General features: G+C 31.7%; 1 protein-coding gene across 1 annotated transcript in view; it reads right to left on the bottom strand.

Annotated features, from left to right (window-relative positions):
* Window positions 1-21,604, bottom strand: part of LOC115890300 (ADAMTS-like protein 3) — a 1,070,176-nt gene that overhangs the window by 28,167 nt on the left and 1,020,405 nt on the right. The window contains exons 17-20 of the mRNA XM_030910476.1: window positions 11,570-11,807; window positions 8,596-8,774; window positions 8,271-8,486; window positions 585-1,045 (exon numbers count right to left, since the gene is read on the bottom strand). Of these exons, the coding sequence (XP_030766336.1) occupies window positions 585-1,045; window positions 8,271-8,486; window positions 8,596-8,774; window positions 11,570-11,807 (1,094 nt within the window). The remainder of the gene's footprint in view (window positions 1-584; window positions 1,046-8,270; window positions 8,487-8,595; window positions 8,775-11,569; window positions 11,808-21,604) is intronic.

Here is a 21,604-nt window from a genome sequence, read left to right as displayed (position 1 = left end):
TCAATTTCAAACGTTGCAAATATATCAAGCAACAATTTGTACACTCATGTTGAATTTGACACTTAATATCAGTTTAATAATATATTTCTGTACTTTTGAGCTTCGGCGCAGAAGTCCTGTACTTTTATGCCTAGGCGTTAAAATGACAAAAAATAATACTTTTGTGACGTTTGAAAAAAACCTTTTGATCTGATACGAGCGACTTTTTTGGGGGAATATATTCGTGACCGGCGATGGTGGAATAATAATATAATTAATGTTATATTAATGTTATTGGAGGATATGGCTTTAATTGGAAATAAGTCCTAGTTATTTGTAAATCCGATTTAAATAATGTTTTGTAGAAAAAAATGATTTAAATAAAAAAAATGTGATTTAAATAAAAAAATCTGTTTTTTATTTTTTTTTAAATCGTGATTTTTTCCAACCCTGGTTTATATATTTATAATTAATTTATTTTTCATTCCTAAAATATTTTGATTAAAAGAAAATATGTAAAAGAGGGCAACGCTGTGCCGGTCAAGCTTAATTACACCACTAAAAGTTTATTTGATATGAACTATAAAACACTAGTAGGTACTTACCAGCTGTACAAGAATATGTCCCACTATCTCTCAGTGTCAAATTGTGCACCCTCAAAGCTCCCTTTTTGGAGCTCTTGTACTTCCTGCTTTGCGGAAGAAAGTTATTGTCCTTTTTCCACTGGATCTTCGACTTGTCAAACCTTTTAACCGGACACTTGATCTTAACGGTGGTACCGGTAAAAAGAGTGGCCGCTCCGCCTACTTTGACAGTGACTTTGTCTTTTCTGACGTCGTGCTGGATGAATGTGCTGTTGGTGACGCTGATGTGCGGTTTGTCGCTTTCCACGATGCAGCTCTTGGCGTTGCAGGGCTTTTTTTCAGACGGTTTCGGGGAAGGACACATGGACGCTGGTCGGTCGACTGTGTGGTTTTGGGCCATGACTTGCTTGCAGTCGACTTTTCGGGATTTCTCACCGCCACCGCAGGGTTTGGAGCATTTCGACCATTCGGATACCTTCCATCTATAAAAAGTACGGAATATAATATATCTTTAACATAAATACATAAATAAACAACGCTTTATTGTACAAAAAGCCAAAATAGCTTCATCGACAAAGCATTTACAAAACAAGCAAAAGCACAATAAATATACAAATAATAAAAAATATCATACAATACAAATCAATTAAAAAAAAAATACGTCATTAAAATTACAAAAAAGGCATATCAATAAAATTTTACAATAGAAAAATTGTAAATGGATATAATCATGTAAGAGTTATAAAATATTAAATATTAAATACTAGACATTTAAGCAGTGTGTGAGATGATCAAAATTTTAAAATTCAAAATTGTTCATGATTAAACATCAACAAAAAAGTCCTTTACCGCATATAGGGCTCTCTCCCTCTCCAGTAAGTATGATTTCAGAGCTTTGCGAAATTCGGAAAAGAATGAAAGTGACTTGATATTCAAAGGCAGATGATCGTATATTTTTTTGGCATTGTACAGTATTGAGCCTTTAACTAGTTGTGAGCTCGGTGTTGGCAGATAAAGATCGTGCTCCGCATTCCCAAGTGGATAGTTGTGAGATGGCCTTTCGGGAATAGCAGATATGTGCTTGCGGAGCAAACGGATTCAAAAATGAATAAGGATGGAAGAGTCAGTATTTTGAAATTTTTAAAGAAATTCTGGCAGTGAGTTCTACTGTTCAGTCCCAATAAATATCGAACTGCTCTCTTTTGAAGTTTGAAAATACGATCAAATTTTGTCGCGCAGCAAGTACCCCAGAATGGAAGGGCATAACGAAGATGCGACTCAAAAAGGGCATAATAGACTATTTTAGAGGTTGATAAGTTAAGTTCTTTAGAAACTGACCTTAGCGCAAAACAGGCAGCGCTTAGTTTCTTTGATAAAGCTTCGATGTGCAAGTCCCATTTTAACGAGTTGTCTATAGCAAGTCCTAAGAATTTCACAGAGTCCACGACGTCAATAGTGGAGTTATTAAGTACAAAAGGTTGTATAGTACTTTTATATGACAAAACTTCAGTTTTTGAAAGGTTGAGGCATAGGAGATTAGAATCGCACCAAAATTTAATGGTTGTGATATAGTGCCGTAACATCTGGGCGGCTTCAAGTGAAACGTTGACATATAAAAAATCAGGCAGTTCGTATATTGATCAATTTGATCTAGCATTTGTGAAAAATAGGCAAATATTTGTGTAAAGGTACTAATTAAGTATTTAAAAACCAACATTTAAAATATTTATAGTTTTCAAATATAGAATATCTAGACAGATACATAAACGTTTGTCTATTTACAGCTGATGACACAAATCTGTCCTACCTCTCTTGGTTCCGGAAATACAGGGCGAATTTTAAAAAATTGCATTTTATTACTCCCTTTTCATATCTAAGTTAACTTTTAACTTACCCAAAGGGTGAAAAATGAATCCCATAGAGTATTTTACGTAGAAATTTGCGGCCTAACTAGTTTTCGCTGAGAGCTGTCATTTCCAAAATAAAAGACTTTTTTGAACAGTACAACTTACGACGGTTAAACGTCATTTTGCTGGAAATAGTATTCCCGCTGTGTTATGTTCGCAGCTCAGTCTCCGGAAAGCCTATACCGAATAAGGCAACAGTTTAAAGAATAAACCGGAGGTTTGAAACTAACGGCAATTAGGTATTAAGTATATGGAAGCGTGAAGACAAAAATAATTTAATTATTAATTTTTATAATTAAAAAAACAGGAAGAAAATAACAATGACTTGAATATTCTTCATGATGAAGAAAAGAAAAAAATTGACTTCCGTTTATTGCGGATACAGTAGGAAAAGACCACAGGATCTTTCGCCGAACGACTTCTTCCTGTGAAGCACACTCAAAAACCATTTTATGGAATGCCAAAGATTCTCCCTTTAACAGGTTTGAATTGTAAGGCGCGAATTTAATAATCATTTGGGGTATTGTTTGGCTGTGAATCGGAAATTATGGAAACATTTTATTAATTAGTACAGTTTAATAAAGTTCCTTGTGATACAAATATTTCGATTATCCCTTGAATTATTGTGAATGTTTGCGGTATGAGCGAGGCCTGCGAGTGATCGAGTAATGAACAGCAAACAAGTCATACACCGCGAATAATATTCTCGGTTCAACTAATTCTTTTGTAGATGATCATTACAATTCAGAGAAAAATAACCATCTTTTCCAAACCACAGAAATTCTTGTAAACAAAAAAATGTGGCATCGAATTTGACAATGACAAAATCATATTTTTGCTGGTATTGTAATTGTAGCTTTTGGACCGTCTTATACCGTCTATATGGACCGTCTTATACATTTTAAGTAATTTGAAGGTAGATTTTTGTAAATAACTTTTAGATGCCTATTCCAAATAAAACGAGACTCTAGACGACAGTACCACTTTAACGCCTCTTCAAAAAAGTCTAATACAATTTTTGCATAAAATCATCTGGGGTGATAATATTTGACCATTTCAAAGTGTACTTCAGATTTGGAATAAAATTTGGTTGGTTTCTTAAAAGCTAATAATTTTTAGATAGAACATCTATCTACCGTGTGGTGCATCGAAACGCGGGACATAGAAAATCCCATGTATAGGGTGTTCCATTTTTGTTGAAATCATACGGTATCTCCGTTATTCGTGAAGAGAGAAGAGTGCGGTTTGCACAACCCTGTGCCACTTTTTTGTCAAACGGAAGATGCCATAAACAAAATTTTCATAGCCCTCTTCGTTTCTGAGCTACAGGGTTGTAGCGTTTTTTAAACAACTACCACTGCGAACTTCAGCTTTTCATCGGAGAGCAGTCAGATAAGGTATTTCACTGGAAAGAAAATTAAGTAATAACAATAAACAAAGAAATAGATATTGGGCGCCAGGCATGTACAGAGAAAGAAAACACAGTTGCATATTACTTAAAACTAATGACTATATTTATTCAAGATGGACTGTGATGGTAAATAGCATTGTACAATTTTAATAATTATTATAGTGGTTAAATACTATTACAAGGCGTAATCTAATGAAACCTAAAATCTAAATCATATTGTAACTACTAAATCGACATAAATGTTCTTAATAATCTAACCACTAAATATAGTCTGTACGATATTATTTAAAATGTACGTTATTAAGTTAAGACTGAAAATCGACTGAAAATCTGGACCTAAATCTACACTTAGCTGTTCTTGAGTCAATCCTGTTTCGAAGAGTAGCAGCGTGAGGTAGGCTCATATCTCTGTACTGTCTGTCGGCGATCCAGGCTTAGAAACGAAAGCGAAGCAGCATGGGGCTTACGCTGTATCAATACTGTGGCAATATGGGGACACTACCCGTACCTTGGAACACTACTAGGACCTTGGATAATGTCCGTAGCTTGGACCATAACCTTGGACACAGTCCGTCCATAAGACAACGGTACAGGGGAACACTACCCGTACCTTGGATACTACTAGGACCTTGGATAATGCCCGTACCTTATAAATAGTCCGTACCTTGGAAATAGTCCGTACCTTGGACCCTAAAAATACGAAACTCTTGTTTAAAATCAAACAAGGTCTAATAAACAAAATGAACCTACCTCGAATTACTTCCGAGGGCTCACTAAATAATAAAGAACATGTCCTTTCTTCAATGTGACATTCTGAAGGACAAAAGAAAAGGGACGCCAACGTGCCAGCAAAATACAAATACAAGTTAGGTTGGGACATCCAAAACTCTACCCTAAAAATATGCGGTAATAATATCGAATCTAAAAGGATAATATTTCATCTTTACCTGTTGCTTTGAAATAGCAGCTGATTCAAATTATACAGCAAGATTTAAATAATCACCATTTCTAAAAGCCGGGATGCAACAGAGCCGCAAAACAAAGTGAGGTTAAGCACGGAGAGAGTTGACAGAAGCGATGTTGACAGCGCCTCCTCAGAGCGATAACAGGGTTGTGTCAAACGATAACAGGGTTGGCGACTAGGGAACGTAAAAATTACGCCAAGTGCGTCAATTAAATTATCCGGCCTGAATGATAGGGAATCCGGTGATGATACGCCAGACATCATATATCATATACAAAGACATGTAACGAACTAAAAACGTTACAGGGTCTTTTTGAAAATTTTGCAATTTAGGACCCCTGTATCTCTGTTATTGTTGAAGGTACTGAGACGATAAAAACTGTTTATTGTAGAACTTTTTACGTAGAATACAGTGGCGTAGTCTGCTATTCTACAAAAAGAATATTTTTAAAGATATGAACTAAAGTTATGTTTTCTTAAATGGAACACCCTGTATAAATTATATGATCTGGCTTGCCATAAGCTTCTCAAAAATATATAACACTCTAGATTCATTTTCACTATTTAATGCAATATTTAAAAAAAAAATATTAAAAGATCATATTTATTAGAAGGCCATGATTGATAATAAAAGTAACTAAAGAATTATTAAAAGTATACTGCTATCTGTCTCTTGTTTTATTTTGAGAGCCACTAATTAATTCTTTATATATTAGGGAAACTTAAATCTCTACCGCTATTTGTAAATCTTGGAAGCTATTATATCGGAACTTTTAAATATTCCTTTAGTTAATTTACGGGAAATATACTTTCAGCAAGACGGGGCTCCCCCTCGCAACTTAACTTACTACGAAAGTATTAGAAATTAGAATTGTGGTAAATTATTATTTCTCAAATCAATGAATTGGAACCATTGTACCCATATGATGGCTTCTTTGATTCCCGGATTTGTCCGTTCTCAATTTCTGATTTTGGGAATTTTTGAAATATGAAATATATTGTGGCATCTAATACGATGTCGAACACCTAGAAAATGCTTTAATAATGCAAGCTTTTAGATATTTGCAAGCCCATCCCATTATAATAAATTCCGTTATAAAAAAAGAGAAAATATATTCAGAGGTTCAGTGGTAACAGTTCAAAAGTAAAATATATAAATTCCAAATAAAGTTTTAATATGTGTATGTCTATTTTAGTAAATTCCATTTTGATTTTGTTATTTATCACGGCCTACTAATAAGAAAATGATATATTTTAAATATTGCAGTAAATAGTGAAAATAAATATTGAGTGTTATATATTTTTCAGAAGCTTATGGCAAGCCAGATCATATAATTTATAAATATACAGGGTGTCCCATTTAAGAAAACATAACTTTAGTTCATATCTTTAAAAATATTCTTTTCGTACAATAACAGACGACGCCACTGTATTCTACGTAAAAAGTTCTACAATAAACAGTTTTTGCCGTCTCAGTACCTTTAACAATAACAGAGATACAGGGGGTGTCGCAAATTGCAAAATTTTCAAAAAGACCCTGTAGCTCAGAAACGAAAAGGGCTATGAAAATTTTGTTTACGGCATCTTCAGTTTGACAAAGAAGTGGCACAGGTTTGTGCAAACCGCACTCTTCTATCTTCACGAATAACGGAGAAACCGTATGATTTCAACCAAAATGGGACACCCTGTACATGTGATTTTCTATGTCCCGCGTTTCGATGCACCACACGGTAGATAGATGTTCTATCTAAAAATTATTAGCTTTTATGAAACCGACCAAATTTTATTCCAAATCTGAAGTTAGGATTTTAAATATCTTTGAGTCGATATCTTTATCTTTCCGTCTTTTTATTTTATTTTAACGATTTTTCGATTGAAATTCGTCTATCCGTAATAATTAATAAGAGGACTGAACCGAATGGAAATCTTAGGATTTTTAAAGTGGTGCCGTCCAGCGACCATGAATAAGTTAAATGACTCTTAAAATTAGCGAAAACGGAAGCAAGAAGCAACCGGAAGAAAACACTGTAAATTGCTTTAATCTCTCCGTTCTTTTTTCCTACTATTCTGAAAATTTCTCCTCTAATTAAGCGTCTCGTTTTGAAGATGGAGATTATTTAAATATTATATTTTTTAATTAAAAGAAATGTTAATTATTGAAATGGAACAGCACAATTTTAATCAGGTTTAAAACTCCCCTTATATATCATGTTATTATAATATCATTTTAGCAGAACGTCAACGGTTTTCATAGACGTATCTGTTGAAAAAAACTAAAGTGTTCTTGAATAGTTGTAGTTAGATATTTTAAATAGTTTTTGCTTTGTTGTGTTTTTTGCTTCCGACGACGGGAAGAGATATACTTTCCGAAACGTTAAGCATTTTTTTGTCCGTTAGGCAAATTTGTTTTATTAGTTAACTACCGCTGACAAGTTGGTCTCCGGTGAGGAGACGCAGCGGTGTTTATAAAAAATAACTATTTTATTAGAGTGTAGATGCCCAGCAGCAGCAATGGACACACCAGCAGCACCAACACCACAGCATATTGTCGTCGGTAGTTATGCCAATGCGACAATAATTAGATTAGTCATTGACGGTAACAGTACTGGGAAAATTTATAGGCCAGGGGTTTAGAACATCCTCAAAAAGAAAATTACCCACCTTCAACTCCCAGTGCAGTGGATGATATATCAAGAATTTACAACTTTGAGAAAAACCTCACTGTAGCATTGAGCAATAAAAAGGATTGGATTGGAGAAGAGAAACGTTTGCTCAGCATGTAAAAGACCATACAATAACGTGGTATACTGATGCTTCCAAAATCAAATCAGGGACAGGGATATGAGTATTTAGGCCGAAAACTAAATATTCCGAACCAATTGGCATCCTTCAGGCCAAAATCGGTGCTATCGAAAGATGCGTACGACTTATCTTAGATAGGAACTATCGAAATTAAGAAATATCCATCTTATTCGATAGTCAAGCTGCACTAAAAGCGTTCAACTGAGTAACCATCAATTCGAAGATTAAAGCTGAGAAACAAAGGCGAATGCAGATTCTCTGGGGAAAATAGGGAAACACCATAACACCTTATCACTGAGTGCGCGAGATGACAACCGTTCGTCTCATAAACTTTGGTACGGCTAATGTCGAAAATGGAGAGCTGGCCTTTGTGGAGGTGTCTCAGATACTGGCTTTTGTCAAAGCCCTGAGACTGTATGATGAGTTAAAACTCATATGACTCAAGAAAGGGGAACGCACAATAGATCTGTAAGGTCGCGATGATTAACCTCCCTCATAAACATTCTACATTGTAGAGTGTAGATTTTCTTACAGTGCAAGTAGCGAAATACCCATAGGACTTTTTTGAAGATCACGTTTTAGCTTTTACTTTTACTACAGTATATATTATATAGTATACTGACCTTACTGGACAATCCAGCACATTACAGTACTGTCTATCGGGTGGAGGAGGTTGAGGACATCTATTGTTTGGTACCACGACTGTGTTACTGCCGCCTTGTGTCAGTTCATGGATACAATTGACATCTCTTGTTTGTATTCCGATCCCGCAACTTTGTGAACACGGAGAAAACTCGGTGTAGGACCATCTTGGTGGACAGGAATGCTCATTGCATGCCCTAAAAATACATACATAATTACTTAATAAGTAATTTTTTTTGGTACGCAATAAAAAATTACGATTTGAAAAAGTTTATCGAAATCATTTTACTGTCATTTTTGTCTCACCTAATAATTACTTCTGGTTTTTGTTCAAAAGTGCACATGTAAGGCGATGTAACTTTCTGAGTATCGTCGCGTATACAATTTACAATGAGTTCTTGAACACCTCCCAGACATGAAGCACTGCAGTGAGTAAATCCTTGTTCTTTCCATGAGTATGATTTAGAGGGACTTCCAGAGCCAACCTAATAGAAACATTGCATAATATGTAAGCTTATTTTAGAGAGCTCGAAATTTATATTTAGGCATATAGTTATTACAGAACAACATACAGATAAAAGTATTTTGTTTTGTGTGTATTTCTAGGCGATATTTATAGGGTGTAACTTAACACGATTCGGTCTCTTAATGTTTCCTGTTAGAGAAAAATAGAAAGTTGCGTTTTGTTTAATATATGTTATGGTATGAAATAGTGCCCTAGCAGTGGCAAAGCTTTGATGCGGGTGATGCGTCGCATCCCTTCAAAAAATTGTACATTTTTGTTTAAAAAGTCACTGAGATCTCTTATATTAAATTAAAATTCTCTGTAAATTTATTCATATAATTAAATTCAATTTCAATTATTTAATGTGTGTATTGGTCGAGCTTTATAGATAACGCTAAAACCTACGGTAAACGCTAAAAATTAAAATATCTCGACAGCGCTATAATGTGACTGTCCTCGATACATCTTGAATGCCGCCGAACGCGAGCCGGTGTCAGCGAACTTTCCGGCCGCGATTACATCTCCCGTTCGCTGTTTTAGTCGGTGGGTTATGCGGTTTTTCTTTATTTTTGTAGCTTCAAAATTAAAGACTTAATAAAAAAAGAAAAAAAAACTTTATTGTGTTGGTAAAATGTCAATTGAAGCTACTTATTACATCCCCATTAACCCGACGCTACGCCGCTGCCTTTTAGCTACCACGGTGGAGACAAAGTTTATATGCAATAATAAATTATTAAGGAAGTGCTCTTTTAAATGAGCCCTACTACCCCTTTGTCAGTATTAACCCAAACAAGTTTTTCCTTATATAAAAAAGTATGTTTAACCTTCCCCTACTACTTTATAAGATATACGTTATACAGGGTTGTTCACCACATACGACACGGAGTATTGTAGCTAAACGATTAGATTTTTGCAAATTGTAAGTATAGGGTTCGTTGAAGGACTATTAGAGCTACAATTTAAAAATATTTTACAAGATGTGTCCCAAATAAATAAAAAATGCAAAACTTGTATTTTTTTAAATAAAGCATGCTGTACATTATTGCATTTTTAGTTTCTACGATTAAAATAAAGGTAAATTTGGTTTGGTTTGGCTTGGTTGAAATGAAGCTGGAGAAATGAAGCTTTAAAATTTTTACTGCAATTTCACAAAATTGTAAATATTTCAAAAACGGTAAGGTGTGATACACCTTAATCAAATTTACCTTTATTTTAATCGTAGAAACTAAAAATGTAATAATATACAGGGTAATGTAATTCCCTTAAAAAAAACAACTTTGATATTTTTTATTTATTTAGGACACTCTGTATCTTCTAAAAATATTTTTAAATTGTAGCTCTAATAGTCCTTCAATCTTTGAATAAGAAGACTAAGGAAGGAGCATATCAAAAATCTTAGGTACACCGCGATGGGCCTCAAATATGGCCGACTTAAATTCCGGTTTATCAGTGTCGTTCTAATTTTATTTAAAAAATGTAAAACTATGATGTAGGGTAGACGTGGGGTAGACTCATGGGGTAGACTCAATAATTTGTTGTTTTATTTTACATTGTGAATAAATGTTGGTAGTTATTAAAATTGTTATAAAAATATATAATTCTAATAAAAATAGATAAGTTATAATAAGTATTTATTAACACAAACATCCGATACGCTACTGAAGCAGATAAGTCAAATTAACGTATCTAAATTCTTTGACATCTAATCTTTGACAAGTAATAAATAAAAGCTAAAATGCAAGAAAAATATATTATTTAGTTAATTTAAGTGAATTTCATAAATGATCAGTTTACTACACGTATGTATATTATATAGTCACTTACTAGCGAAAAGTTGTTCCATTATTTCACTCAATTTTGCCTGAGATACTACACGCTACACAACCAACTATTTTAGAGTCTCGATAAATAAATGATAGTGTCACTGTTAATTTAAGTTCTGCCACAATTTCCATCTAGATTTACTACCTTTATACAACTATCAGTAGTAGAATAAATAATAAATAACATAAAATAAGCTCCGTAAAGACTGACAAATCCACAAAATTTCAAATCAAATTCAAATGTGTCAAATAAATCGTCAAACAGAACTGTCAAGGATCCCCACCCTAGAGAGCTTTTATGGTGGCTTTTCCGCCCACCATGCATGAATACATGGATAGCATTATGCTCCTTCCTTAGTCTTCTTATTCAAAGCCTTCAATGAACCCATAACTTACAATTTGTAAAAATCTAATCGTTTAGCTACAGTACTCCGTGTCGTATGTGGTGAACAACCCTTATAGAGCAAAATAGGTTATACAAAAAATAAGTACCGTATGATCGAGAAAAAACGGCGTCAACGGTGGCTATGAAATGAAGATCGCTGTCATTCTATATGTAAATTTATATGGGAAATGTCATCGATCCTCATTTCCCAGCCAACTGGACGGCGTTTTTTTTTCGATCATACGGTATTTTATAACTATTAAAATCACAATATTTAAAATACCTCTTCACGTGCGTATTTTTGATAATAATCCCGTTTTCTAATTGAAATAATATTCGCTCCCTAGCGGATTTTTTTCGAACTTGAAAGTGCTTTATATTTCCAGCGAGTTCGCTTGTCCGATCTACTCATTACAATTATTTTTCTAAAGTTATACAATAAGTAGTTTCTCAGATATAACCGTGTCCATTCTTAGTTGGTCTACTCAGGACATAATAAATCTATGCATCACTATTTTTAAATAAAAGTTTAGTTTCTATTCATTTTTGACGGGCAGTGTATCTTACCTTGATATTATCCGTTCTATAAGGATCGTCCTTAATGTCCATGCTGATCTTTTCCGAAGTGCACGGCTCCATGTAGCATTTCTCCACCTCGGTGGGCTTGATGCCCGAGCATTGTTTGTCTGGAAGTTTGGCTATAGTTCTGGGAGAATTCCAGGAATATTTTGCAGTAAACTTCGCGTCGTCTGATACCCTCGCCACAGCTCCACGCTGCACGGGGCCCCACTCATCAGGAATAAAACTGGAAAAGTTCGGATTTTTATTTAATCTTAAACTGGATTTGAGATAAGTTCCGGAAAATATTGGTTCTGGTATGCATAGTAAGAAAAAGTTTAGTTAGAGCGGGAAACGTACATTGAGTAGACATGCTGTATTATATGAAAATAGAAATGAAATAACCGTATGAACACCCAATAAAACTTTGATTGTCAATGCAGTGTTAGAAAATTATGTTTGGTTGTTAACTAAATACAGGGTGGTCCTTTAAATAGAAATAAATTTAGCAAATCAAATATATTTGTTCGGACAATAGTTTAGTATTTTAAATTGGGCCATTCTTGATGTACGAAAATTACTTTTACGTAATTACCTTTTATAATAGCAAAACTGTGTAGATACATTACTACTGTTTTTTTAATAAATTATATCCATACGGTAGTTTCATATATGATATGATGACAAATTTTAATGTTATTAATTTAAATTATTTATTTTTACTTTAGTAATTTATTAATTTTTACCATTAACACTAATAAATTTATATATTTATATAAATACATTACTATATACAGTATGTCCCTGAATTGTCTTTACAAAAGAAAAAACTTTTTTATTATTGACATTTTGAGAAAAATGCATTCTTCATAAACATTTTTGCTTGTTCTAAAATGGTTAATCCCGTTTATACTTATCCAAATTTCCATACCGTTTTAGAGAAAACTCAAGAAAAAAAAAGAAAAACATGAAAATATGGTTGAATCTTTTCCGCAGTCAAAGTAAAAGTTCTAAAAATGAAAACGCGTTTCTATGGTAATATAACCTCATTCTTTGATAGATTGTTATTCATAGAATTTTAATTAACGTAATATATTTTGTTGTTTTAAAATGTTAAAGAAGCAGAAAATCTAGTTAGTTCAATGCTACCCAAAGTGTGATGATAGGTATCGGAAAATATGATACTAAATAACAACAGCAAAAAACATGACGTTAATAAAAATTAATAATAATCATCTATCAAAGAATGAAACCGAATTGATATTACCATAGCAACGCGTTTTCATTTTTAGGACTAGGAAATTTGGAAAAGTATAAACGGGATTAGCCATTTTAGAACAAGCAAAAATTTTTATGAAGAATGCATCTTTCTTAAAATGTTTATAATAAAAAAGTTTTTCCTCTTGTAAAGACAATCCGGAGACATACTGTATATTATTATAAATACCATTTATAAAAAATGTAATTGAGGGGTTTCTGGCAAAACCCCCATTAGTCAGATATTTCGAAATTTGGAAAAACTAAAAAAAAAAACGTATATCCTACTCCCATTTAAATTTAAATTGTCGTTTTTTTTGTGTGAGCTCTGGTTATAATCTGAAATTACAGAAAACTAGTTTTCTCTATTTTTTTCTTATTTTTAAGGTAAGAAGGGCGTGAATTTGTTTGACTTGTGGGGTTTTTGCTGGAATTTTGGCAAAAAAAAAACGTGGAAACAACCAAGTCCTCTTAGCAACTGTTCGAACGATTACGAACGACAAACAACCAAACCACAACAAGTAGCGGACTAGTGGGGTTTTTGCCGTTAAGACTTGTGACTTGTAGGGTTCTCGCAGAATTACGATATTTTTGATCGTATGCACGGGCTGACTTATAGCACTTTTCCCGAATTCGTTTGGTAGGAACGTTGTGACTAACAAATTACTGTCGGATAGCGCTATTAACTCATTTTACCTATTTTTTTACTAATGGGGTTTTTGCCAGAAACTCCTCAATTATATCTTAAAGTATACTAAAGTCACTAAACATTGAATTACACATTAAATTTTGCCACCTCTTACTAAAAAAAAATAATGTACATATAAACACACATGCTGATTCTTTACATGATAAAATATGTTAAACCAACTTTTATAATTTTATTATTTATTATACAGGGTGAGTAATAAATAAGTGCAAATATTTTTAGGGGTAGTATATCTCGATCCCAGAAACACGGTTAAGTTAATAAGGTTTTTTTCGCAATTTTTTTTTAAATTTGTAACTTTTTAAAAGAAATTAGAAAATTTTTAAATTTTAAGTTAAAAAACATAATTTCTTGATAATACGGCAACATAAGTAGTAGATTAAATTGACAAGAAAGAAACCCCAGGAAAGAACCATTGATTCTCAAAATTTAAGCAAAAAAATATTTTTTTTTAATTTTAAAAATAAAATAACTCGGTTATTTTGGACTTATTTGAAAAACGGCAAAGAGAAAATATGTTCCTTTTTTTCAGGATTTACCAGTACTGAAAACATTTGCTCTTATTTAAAACTCACCAAAATTCCCGTAGAAGCGTAGACATATGTTTTATAAAAAATAAACTTTCAGGGCTCTTAGCCTAGATTAGGGCGACGTCCCTCATATAATAAAAAAAACATAATATACTTATGTATCTTTTCCACTTTCCTAAATTAACTAAGTTAAAGGGAAGTTATATAATTTTAGCAAGAATACAATAATTAACGTCACAAAAAAAATCTGGGCGTCAAATGTATTTAGTCGAATATAAAGAAAAGTTTGACACTAAAGGAATCGGAATTGGAAGTGACAAATACCAAAGCTTTTACAAGTTTCTTAGACCGAAAAAAAAATGTCTGGAAGCAAGTTTGAAAGTAACTGATAAATTAGAGAATTTCATTTAGAAAAAAATAAAAAATTCAGCACTTAATTGATACGACTGAAAGTCTAGATAATGGATGGATAAAAAATATCAAACAAGATATACTATTTCCATTAATTTTTCAACTAATGACATTTTCTGAATCTAGAGCATAAAATGGTTATCGGAGATATTTTTTATTTCATGTTTCTGTTGATTTTTGAAAGTAGTGCCAAAGCTATAAAACTACGAATAATTTTACAAATTTTTATTGATTATCTGAAATCTTCTACAATAAAACAAATATTGGATGTTTCTTAAAAGTTACTCTTATTCTATCTCTATAACTTTTTTATTTCTTCAGATTAAAAAACGATATTTGGTTATTTGGTATGTTACTATCTGATATAAATCGGGATTGATTGACGATTCAATAATTGTTCGAACGGTCACTTCCTGTTTAACAGGAAATTACTACAACTTTTGATTTTTAAATAACACTCTCATTACTTTTTTACTTTATTCGATAGATTAACTTTGAATAGAATAACATATCATATATAACATATCATATATGATATATTTTATCACTTTCGACATTTTCGCATATATGGTTTATTTCAAATTGTAATATGCGTTTCATAACGACAATTTGACTGTGTGTGGTACTAAATTATTCGCTAAAAATGTTTTTTCCAAATATGCTAATGAGCCACCCTCGTTAAATTTGAAAAAAAATTAAATATGCTTAAAAATACAAAAATACGATTTTGACATTTTTTAACAGGCAAGGACAAAACACGAAAACACATGACAAAATATTAGACCATCAAATTTATTCTTCCAAGGCGTCTTGATTACAAATTAGTGTTTTTAACAAAACAGAAATGTCAAAAGCTGACATGTGATATGTCATTGTAAACAGAGAGTCACTTTTTACCGACTAAATTAAAAAATACCGAGGGTGATATTTAAAAATCAAAAGTTGTAGTCATTTCCGGTGAAACAGGAAGTGACCGAAAACAATTGAATACGTCAATCCATCCTAAAAAAGATACTAACATACCAAATTTCGTTTTTTTATCTGAAAAAATAAAAAAGTTATAAGTGTTAAAGTTAGTTAAAGTGGCTCACTTTTGAGAAACACCCGGTAAAATCATTCTGAAAAAAGTAAATTAACCTTATTTTTTGAGTGGAAAGAAATCAAGTAATGAAGTGCAAAAATACCAACGTAATAAAAGCATTAAATCTCAAAGTGGAAATGTGCTGGAACAGGCTGTGCTCTCTTAATTAACTCCAAGACTTATTTTATGCTGTTCTTAGTCTGCGAAAATTTCTACTTATTTAACGTTTTTTTGTATTCTTTATTTCAGGCGATTAAATAATGCTGTTCGGACTTATCCTGGAGTACTGACTCGATTTGTTGTGATTTATTTGCAGATTATAATACAAATTATTGGTCTAGAAATATGTTTATGCTTCGATATTTCCTTTTCATAAAGAAAATGATCTTATTCATATAATTTTAAAATAATAAACGGAATAGCAACTTGAAAAGAGTTATAATTTAAGCATTTAAATAAAAGCAAATCAAAAATCAATAAAAGTGCATGACATCAGAAAATTTTACGAATGCACGTTGCAATGTTGTCACGGCTACTCTTTTTTTTACCTACTTAGACTTTTGACAAGTGTCAAATAAAATGCGTCATCGATTTTTCACTTCAATTTTAGACACGATACGTTTACAATTCCTTTATATGTATCTACATTATTACTTTGTCTATTACACAAACAAAATTCACTTTTTTCGACTAATTCACTACTTCGATCTAATTGGTTAATATTAGTCGCAGTGTAACAGTTCATTTTACAGCGTAGAAAATAAGCCTAGTTTGTTTGAAGGTCTACATGTGTTCCTGCCCTTAAATTAATATTTTCCAAAAAGTCATAGAAACTGTTTAGAATAAGGCACCCTTTTTTCTAGGAGAAACTAAATATTTTTCTGTTAGACCTAAATCCCACCGCTTCCACCAAATTTATGCGATGAATTTTTTTCTAATGGTAACTTGTCCTTAACTGTAATTATGGTAGCATAATATTTATTTCAATATTAATGAGCGGGGCACTTCAAACACATTTTTTTATATGTATCTACATTATTAGTTTGTCTATGATTATTATACAAACAAATTTTAATTAAATGAGGGTATTGGCATTGGTTTCTGAATGATAAAAAAGTAAAGTTATTGCTGAAAAAAGTGTTAGTAATACTTTATTTTACAACGTAGAAAATAAGCCTAGCTTGTTTGAAGGTCTACATGTGTTCCCGTCCTTAAATTAATATTTTCCAAAAAGTCATAAAAACTGTTTACAATAAGGCACCCTTTTTTCTAGGAGAAACTAGATATTTTTCTGTTAGACCTAAATCTTAGATCTAAAAATTTTTCTGTTAGACCTCTGCCATAAAATTTATGCAATAAATTTTTTTCTAATGGTAGGTTGTCCTTGACTCTAATTATGGAGAGCATAATATTTATTTAAATATTAATGAGCGGGGCACTTCAAACACATTTTTTATATGTATCTACATTATTACTTTGTCTATGATTCTGATACAAACAAATTTTAATTAAATGAGGTTATTAGCAAGGTTTCTGAATAATAAAAAAGTAAAGTTATTGCTGAAAAAGTTTTAGTAACACTTTATTTTACAGCGTAGAAGATAAGCCTAGCTTGTTTGAAGGTCTACATGTGTTCCTGCAACTAAATTAATATTTTCTAGAAAGTCATAAAAACTGTTTAGAATAAAACGCCCTTTTTCTGGGAGAAACTAAATATTTTTCTGTTAGACCTAAATCCCACCGCTGCCACCAAATTTATGTAATGAATTTTTTTCTAATGGTAACTTGTCCTTGACTCTAATGATGGTAGCATAATATTTATTTAAATATTAATGAGCGGGGCACTTAAAACACATTTTTTTATATGTATCTACATTATTAGTTTGTCTGTGATTATTATACAAACAAATTTTAATTAAATGAGGGTATTAGCAAGGTTTCTGAATGATAAAAAAGTAAAGTTATTGCTTAAAAAAGTTTTAGTAACACTTTATTTTACAGCGTAGAAGATAAGCCTAGTTTGTTTGAAGGTCTACATGTGTTCCTGCCCTTAAATTAATATTTTCTAGAAAGTCATAAAAACTGTTTAGAATAAAACGCCCTTTTTTCTGGGAGAAACTAAATATTTTTCTGTTAGACCTAAATCCCACCGCTGCCACCAAATTTATGCAATTAATTTTTTTCTAATGGTAACTTGTCCTTGACTCTAATGATGGTAGCATAATATTTATTTAAATATTAATGAGCGGGGCACTTAAAACACATTTTTTTATATGTATCTACATTATTAGTTTGTCTGTGATTATTATACAAACAAATTTTAATTAAATGAAGGTATTAGCAAGGTTTCTGAATGATAAAAAAGTAAAGTTATTGCTGAAAAAAGTTTTAGTAACACTTTATTTTACAGCGTAGAAGATAAGCCTAGCTTGTTTGAAGGTCTACCTGTGTTCCCGCCCTTAAATTAATATTTTCCAAAAAGTCATAAAAACTGTTTAGAATAAGGCACCCTTTTTTCTAGGAGAAACTAAATATTTTTCTGTTAGACCTAAATCCCACCGCTGCCACCAAATTTATGCGATGATTTTTTTTAATAATAGGTTGTCCTTGACTCTAATTATGGTAGCATAATATTTATTTAAATATTAATGAGCGAGACACTTCAAACATTTTTTTATATGTATCTATATTATTACTTTGTTTATCATTATTATACAAAACAAATTTTAATTAAATGAGGTTATTAACAAGGTTTCTGAACGATAAAAACTGTTTAGAATAACGCGCCCTTTTTTCTAGGAGAAACTAAACATTTTTCTGTTATCCCACCGCTGCCACCAAATTGTTGTGATACATTTTTTCTAAAGGTAGCTTGTACTTGATTATAGTTATGGTAGTATAATATGTATTTAAATATTAATGACCGTGGCACTCGGATATAGAGAGCAACGAAACTCCATGGCGTTCTTGTAAATTATTCGATTAAATTGCCAGGATAAAAATTAAATCAATTATACGCAATAAGCCTCTCGTCGTGGATACTTCTATAAAGTTAGTAATCAGCCTCTACTACGACTTACCAACAACGTCTTAAAATATACAAGAATGCCACGAAGTTCCGTTGCTCTCAATATCCAAGTATCCCGCTTATTAATATTTAAATATATATTATGCTACCATAATCAGAGTCAAGTACACGCTACCATTAGAAAAAAAAATTGTTCGATTATGATACAAAATACAGGGTGTTCCATTTAAAATAGTGGAGAAAAGTACAACATTTAGTCTTGACTCGTCCTGTATACATCTAACAAGATTTTTATATCTAACAATATTTATATATAAGACACTATTATACAGTACTTCCGTTAAAAAAACTTAAAGTTCTTTAAATTTAGAATTTTAAAAAGGCTTTAAATAAGCAGTAAATTTAGTATAAAGATAGTTATATTTCAAAAACCACTTGGTATAGTATATGACATTATGGTATTTTTAAAATCGAAATTTAATGGCAAATCCACTGAGTTAAAAAAATATAGTATTCAATTTAAAAATGTACAACCATGGTTTAAAAATATGTTTAAATCACCTTGTATATGGATAACAATTTTCAAAATGTGCGTTACCATTGCCCTAATATTATGAACAAAAATTGAAATGAAAACCGCAAATCAAAAAACTAATAGTATAGAACTTTTTCGGAAGCCGGATTTTTTTATTTTTCTAGAGTTTACGTAGTTGGTAATCTAACAATAATGTTGTAATAATAATGAACTAAAAATAAAAAAAAACGTTTTAAAACTGTTAATAAAGAATAATTGCATTTGATCACAATACGATTTATCAAAGCCTTTTAACATCAAAAAATCTTGTTGGACTTATCCGTGCAAATAATTTCTTTTAGGTCTTTCTGCAACGCAAAAGACCCCTTTCTATTTATTTAACCGAGAGCGAAGCCGTAGTTTCAATCACTTTAATCCTGTTACGTCATCATGTTCGGTCAGTGTGCTCGTTCAGCAGGAATTTTCGCCGTTTAAGAACAACCGATTTAAAATTAGTGGTAGGTGCAATGTGGTAAGGGTTGTGGTTTACTCTGTGTTTTTATTTTTATACAGTCAATGCACTCTGACGATGTTAGTTTCTGTTTGATGCTTATACATTTATTTTTACCTCTGTGCTTAAGTAAAAAATATTTACTGCTAACAATTAATTGTAAAGCTTCATTCAGAACCTCCCAATTAGTGGAATAAATTAGTAGTTTCAATTACACTTTATACTTTTTAGTTTACGATCATTCACAATGTCTGACTAACACAATTAAAATTAATAAAATATCCTAGCAACGGCTTGCGGTAGTCTGTTGTGCATAGAGCAAGCATAATATTTAGCTTATAAAACAATAAACTTTTGATTTCTAACCAAAATGTTTCTTGACGGGTGATAATCAAAGGCGAAAATTACGTTTCTCGCAAATTTTGAAGAATAATTAGTAGAAAAGTCAAAAGTTTGTTAACTTTTTCCACTAATTGAAAATTACTACCACTAATTATAACCTTCTGAATGCTTACATTAAAATTAAGTGAACAAACTTCTACGGCTAATTGAAACTACTAATATATTCCACTGATTTCGAGGTTCTGAATGAAGCTTAATAGTTATTATAATTATATTATAGTTTAAAAGAGTATTATTTTATTAATTCAATTTAAGTAGATAATTTTGCTTTCCATCGTGTTGTCTTAATCTGTGGTGTTGTGTTAATAAACTGCATTGAAAATAAACTTTTGTGCACAGGCTGTCAATCAAAGTTATTGATATTTTTGATACATCTGTTCCGATAATTTTTATAATGTCAAAAACGTTATCATTAAAAATATACAGGGTGATTTGCGGCCATGGCACGTTAGGCGTTTATGAAGAAGCGGTGATGGAATTTTTTTAAAAAATTGGATTTTTGCATTAAGGCACCTGCTCCATCTATTTAAAATATTTTCCGCATTACAGTGTTGCTGCTTTATACTAAAATTATATATACTTATATTATTGCATTATAAAAACTACTTTTATATCATATAATTTTTCTATTATGCTAACGTTTACCGATCTCTATTAGTTTTTTTCTCTAATATTTATTTTTGTTTGTAATAAAATCGCTCAAATCATTATTAAATATTTTAAATACAAGCCTATGTATACAGGGTGAGTTTTCTACGATGTTCTCTATGGGTATCTCGGAAACTACTGGAGATAGAGAGTCGGTTAAATGGGGAAGTATTGCAGTTTGTGGGGTCATAAATATGCGCCTTTCAGATTTTTGAGAAAGTTCATGGCTTACTAGATATTTCGAAAAAAAAACAAATTTTGGCTATTTTAAAAATTGTCCCTAATTCCATTATAATCTATTTTAGACAAAAAGTCTTCAGATAAAAGTTGTAGATAATCACATCTCTAGTGAGTTTGCGTTATTTTTGACATATGACTTAAACGATAGTTGGCCATGACTTCATAAAAAGCGCCATTTAAGTTATAATATGTTTTTTTTCGAAAAATTACTGAGTTTTAGCCAATTCTTATCATTTTTAAACAATTTCACTTAGTTAGCCATGGAAAAAAGTTCAAACGTCGTTGCTCTCAGAAATGTGAAACTGTTACATCCAAACTTTGTAAATTAAAATAAACAAAAATTGTAAATATAAATTTTTCAAATAAAGAAAAGCGTGTAATATTATTGGTTCAACTTTTCTTGGCCATACATTTTCGACGATACGTTTACTGGTGAACGTTACTTACGTTTTTTTGAGAACGGTTTTCAAGACATGTTAGAATAGTTAATTTTAGATACTATAAATAATAGACTCGCGCACCAATAGAGTGGTTCCAGCATAACTTTTATTATGACACCCTGATAATGAAAGAAATGTTAAAAAAACTTATGTTATAATGATACAAACTCAGAGATGTGAAAAGATGGACCAATTGCATGGGCCTCCTCGATCACCTGACCTATCCATTTTAGACATTTTCATGCCGTATGGTTGCGTTTGTATAGTTAATAA

The sequence above is a fragment of the Sitophilus oryzae genome, unplaced genomic scaffold (genome assembly GCF_002938485.1).
Source record: "Sitophilus oryzae breed Bouriz unplaced genomic scaffold, Soryzae_2.0 scaffold_860_pilon_pilon, whole genome shotgun sequence".
In the NCBI taxonomy this organism is placed as follows: Eukaryota; Metazoa; Arthropoda; class Insecta; order Coleoptera; family Curculionidae; genus Sitophilus; species Sitophilus oryzae.
The sequence above is the reverse complement of the archived record's forward strand: the minus strand, read 5'-3'. Positions and strand labels throughout refer to the sequence as shown.